General features: G+C 53.9%; 1 protein-coding gene across 1 annotated transcript in view; it reads right to left on the bottom strand.

Annotated features, from left to right (window-relative positions):
- SPATA21 (spermatogenesis associated 21) overlaps positions 1-4880 on the bottom strand; it is a 54798-nt gene that overhangs the window by 16930 nt on the left and 32988 nt on the right. The window contains exons 7-8 of the mRNA XM_011939875.1: positions 1785-2227; positions 1301-1386 (exon numbers count right to left, since the gene is read on the bottom strand). Coding sequence (XP_011795265.1) covers positions 1301-1386; positions 1785-2227 — 529 coding nt within the window. The remainder of the gene's footprint in view (positions 1-1300; positions 1387-1784; positions 2228-4880) is intronic.

Raw genomic sequence — 4880 nt, 5'->3', positions numbered from 1 at the left:
GGTCTTACTATGTTGCTTAGGCTAGTCTTGAACTCCTGGCCTCAAGCGATCCTCCTGCCTCAGGCTCCCAAAGTGCTGGGATTATAGGCATGAGCCACTGTGCCCAGCCATGGTAGAGGGTTTTAATACTAAAAGGGGTGGACTTAAAGGATGGGGTCACAGGGAGCCAGTGAGAGTATCCAGGGAAGACAGAGGAAGGGACCACTTTGGCCAAGAGGGTTGCGGGCTTTGGGGAGGGGTGGGGGATGGAAGGAGGATGTACATCCATTCTTCTAGGGCCAGGGTGATGGCGGAGTGGGGTCACAGGACCCCGTCCTGAGGACAATAGAGAGCAGGGTAGGCGTTCAGAACTTTTTAACTTTTTGGTGAAGATGAGATGTGGTGGGAATGGGGGACATGCTTAGGCTGGTGGCCTTGTTTAATGATGAGGGACTGTCTAGGATGGGCAGGGTTCCTGGAGCCCTGTCTCCCATCTAGGGTGCTCTGAAGAGGACCATGGAGCAGGCTTGGGTTAAGGGAAGCAGAAACTATTCCAAAACCTAAAGCACTCTGCAGGGCTTCTGTCATTCTCTCAGAGAGGCAGCTCTGGCACAGGGAGAGCGCTGGACTTCGAGTCAGAAGACCTAGCACAAGGCCGGGCGCGGTAGCTCACACCTGTAATTCCAGATTTTGGGAGGCCGAGGTGGGTAGATCAGTTGAGTTCAGGAGTTCAAGACCAGCCTGGCCAATATGGTGAAACTTCGTCTCTACTGAAAATACAAAAATTAACCAGGCGTGGTGTCACACACCTGTAATCCCAGCTATTCAGGAGGCTGAGGTAGGAGAATCATTTGAACCTTGGAGGCAGATGTTGCAGTGAGCTGAGATCGTGCCACTGCACTCCAGCCTGAGTGACAGAGTGAGATTCCGTCTCAAAAAAAAGAACAAAATTGACCCAGCATGAGTTCTGGCTTCGCCAACCCAGCAGCTTTGTGAGCTGAGATCCGGCCACTGCACTCCAGCCTGAGTGACAGAGTGAGATTCCGTCTCAAAAAAAAAAAAAAAAAAAAACAAAATTGACCCAGCATGAGTTCTGGCTTCGCCAACCCAGCAGCTTTGTGAGCTGGGGCCAACCCCTTACCCTGCCCTGCCCCATAGGCCAAGTGCAGAAAACCCCTGCTGGATCTGCTACACGGGGCTGTGGTGGGCATGGTGGCAGCCGTGTGATCTGGAAAACACCCCAGTCTGCCCTGCACCTATAAACCCCCAAGGACCAAGGATCCTGCCTGTGCTGGGACCTCCCTGGCCTCCCTGCCGTCACCTTCCTCTTGCTTCAGGGTCAGTTGCTCCTCGGACTTTTCCCGGTTTTGATGCAGCTTTTGGAGGCTCTGCTCTTCCGGCTCCTGCCTGCAGAGGACAGAACCCCAGCCCAGGGCAACATCCGGCCGCCCACCCTGCTGATAGCTAGGGGAGGGGTTGGGGAAGCCTGCAGGAGGAGGTCGTTGGGGAGGCTTTGGGGAGCCAGGAGGGATCAAGAATGGCAGGGAAAAGGAGACCCAGAGGAGGAGTGGGATAGAGGAGAGGGGGAATAGAGGGAGACCCCTTCGGGGGAGTTAGAAAAGGGATCAGAAATGGGAGAGGAGGCAGAGACATGGTAGATGCGGAGAGGAGACACAGGAGGAGAAATGGAGAGTGGGGAACACATGAGGGAACAGGCAGGTACAGGGACAGGGACCTGCATCCGGGGAAAGGCTCTGATCTTGGGGCCTTTCAGGAGCAGGCAGGTGGGCAGCGGGGGCTCCTACCGTGCCTTGGCGTAGCTCAGGGTTCTCTCGCTGCTGTGGTGCAAGAGCTCCATCCTTCTCCAGCCCAGGTCCAGGGCAGGGCACAGCAGGACAGGGCAAGGCATGGAGGTGGGGACCGGGGCTCCCACGGGGGCAGGCTCTGGCCCAGGAGCTGACAGCCTGGCCCACGATGGGCCACTGGCAGGGGTCGAGGCAGGGGTCTGAGGCAGGCTTGGGGATGAGGTGGGCACTGGGGTCAGGGTCCTGGGGGACTTCTGGGCTGTCAGGGACGGGGCCTTCAAGGCTCTCCGATGGGAGGCTTCCACTTTCTCCACCTCCAGCAAGCACTTCATGAAGCTCTGCCGGAATTTCCCGAGGTTCTGTGTCCCTGCAGCCACCACGGGCTTCTGAGGCTGCTGCTGCACACGGTCTGGCTCCCGCCTCTCTCCAGTGTCCCTCACCTCCTGGGGATAGGGGAGGGGATCCAGGAGGCCTCTAGCAGGCCAGAGTGTCCCACAAATCTCCCTGCCATCCCCTCTCCAGAGATCCTCAGACTGCCCCTTACTCTCTGAGCCTTTGGAGGATGTACCCCAAATCTCACATGCACCCCACTGTGCTCCTGCCCCACATCCTCCCCAACGCTTGACTTGCTACCTCCCAGTGAGCTGGGTTTTTTTTCTTCCTCTTCTTGTTGTTGTTGTTGTTGTTGTTGTTGTTGTTGTTTGAGACAGGGTTTTGCTCTGTCACTCAGGCTGGAGTGCGGTGGCGTGATCTCAGCTCATTATAGCCTTGACCTTCCAGGCCTGAGTGATCCTCCCACCTCAGCCTCCAGAGTAGCTGGGACTACAGCTGCGCACTGCCACACCCAGATAATCTTTTTTTTTTTTTTTTTTTTTTGAGACAATGTCTTGCTCTGTTTCCCAGGCTGGAGTGCAGTGGTGTGATCTTGGCTCACTGCAACCTCCACCTCCTAAGAGTTAAGCGATCCTCCCACCTCAGCCTCCAGAGTAGCTGGGACTACAGCTGCGCACTGCCACACCCAGATAATCTTTTTTTTTTTTTTTTTTTTTTTGAGATGATGTCTTGCTGTGTTTCCCAGGCTGGAGTGCAGTGGTGTGATCTTGGCTCACTGCAACCTCCACCTCCTAGGTTCAAGCGATTCTCCTGCCTCAGGCTCCTGAGTGGCTGCGACTACAGGAGTGCACCACCATGCCCAGCTAATTTTTATATTTTTAGCAGAGACGGGGTTTTGCCACATTGACCAGGCTGCTCTCGAACTCCTGACCTCAGGTGATCTGTCTGTCTGCTTTGGCTTCCCAAAGTGCTGGGATTACAGTCATGAGCCACTGCACCTGGCCTAATCCTTGTGTTTTTTGTAGAGACAGGGTTTCACCACGTTGCCCAGGCTGGTCTGGAACTCCTGACCTCAAGTGATCCTCTGCCTTGGCCTCCCAAAGTGCTGGGATGACAAGTGTGAGCCACCACACCTGGCTGAGCCGTGGTCTTCAGTGAGTTACTCCCAGTCCCACCACTTGGCCTTGTTCATGCCTGTTGTCTGCCCTCCTGACCGGAAGGTAAGCATTATTGAGGGCAGGACCTTGGCTGCCTCTTTTATTCCTGTACACCCACTTCTCATTCACTCAGCAACCCCAGGCTCTCTTGCACCTGTTCCCTCTCCTCAAAGGGACTGGCTGTCCCCATTCTGCCTCTTGCCAGGCCAGGCTTTTCTCCCAATGAAAGGCGCTGTGCTTACTACACACTCTCTCTTCCTAAGTTACCAACTTTGCTTTCCCCACCAGATTACTTCTATCAGCATGTAAATATATTATCATCTTCCCTCTTTTATTTTGAAAGAAATAAGGTCCCATTTTGTTGCCCAGGCTGGAATGCAGTGACACAATCTCAGCTCACTGCCACCTTGAATTCCTGGGCTCAAGGGATAATCCCACCTCAGCCTCCAAAGTGGCTAAGACTACAGGTGCTCACCACCAGGCCTGGCTAATATTTTAATTTTTTGTAGAGACAGGGTCTTGTCTTGCCCAGGCTGGTCTCAAACCCCTGGGCTTAAATGATCCTCCTATCTCAGCCTCCCAAAGCGCTGGGATTACAGATGTGTGCCACCAAAGCCGGCTAATCTTCCTTCTTTAAGAAAAAAACAAAGTCTCCTGATACCACCTCACCTCCATCATCCCAGTTCTCTGCTCCCCTTCTACTGCAAAATTCCTTGAAAGCGTTGGCTGTCCTGACTCCACACTTCCATCTCCAATCAGGCTCTGCCTAGCACTCCCTAAAGCTGCTCTTGCCATGCCATGGTCAGATCTCTGCCCTCATCTGAGTTGACCCCTTGGCAGCATTAGACACAGATGCCCATTCACTCTGTCCTTCTGGAAATGCCCCCTGCTCTAGACTCCTGCCCCTCACTGGTTGCTCTGCCCCTGCCTCTGGTGCTGGCTGCTCCTCACTCGTGCTCCATTTCTCAGTGTTGTGGAGACCCGGGGATTTGTCCTCAGTCCTCCCCCGTGCTCTGGGCTCCCTCCCTCCCTAGAAGTAGTCTTCCTGCCCATGACTCCATTTTCCTCACGTTTCTTTGTCCTTCCTAATACCAGACGTCCTCCTTGACATCTCTTCTTGGGTGTCTAGAACAGGAGCAAAGCAGAGACCTCAGGTTCCTCTCATCTGCTGCTACCCAGGCTTGTGTCTCACTTAATGACATCACCTGTGGCTCACGCCCCAGACCTAGAGTCCTTGTTTTTATTTTCCAACTTTTTTTTTTTCCTGTGATAACATACACATAACATTTACCATCTTTGTTTGTTTGTTTGTTTTGAGACAGAGTCTGACTCTGTTGCCCAGGCTGGAGAGCAGTGGCTGGAGATCTTGGCTCACTGCAACCTCTGCCTCCTGTGTTCAAGCAATTCTCCTGCCTCAGCCTCCCAAGTAGCTAGGATCACAGGTGTGCACCACCACGCCTGGCTAATTTTTGTATTTTTAGTAGGGACAGGGTTTCACCATGTTGGCCAAACTGGTCTCAAACTCCTGACCTCAGGTGATGTGCCTGCCTCGACCTCCCAAAGTGCTGGGATTATAGGCATGAGCCACCACACCCGGCCACATTTA

Source organism: Colobus angolensis, unplaced genomic scaffold (genome assembly GCF_000951035.1).
Source record: "Colobus angolensis palliatus isolate OR3802 unplaced genomic scaffold, Cang.pa_1.0 Scaffold185, whole genome shotgun sequence".
Classification (NCBI taxonomy): domain Eukaryota; kingdom Metazoa; phylum Chordata; class Mammalia; order Primates; family Cercopithecidae; genus Colobus; species Colobus angolensis.
Note: the sequence above shows the minus strand (reverse complement) of the source record. Positions and strands in the feature narration are given on the sequence as shown.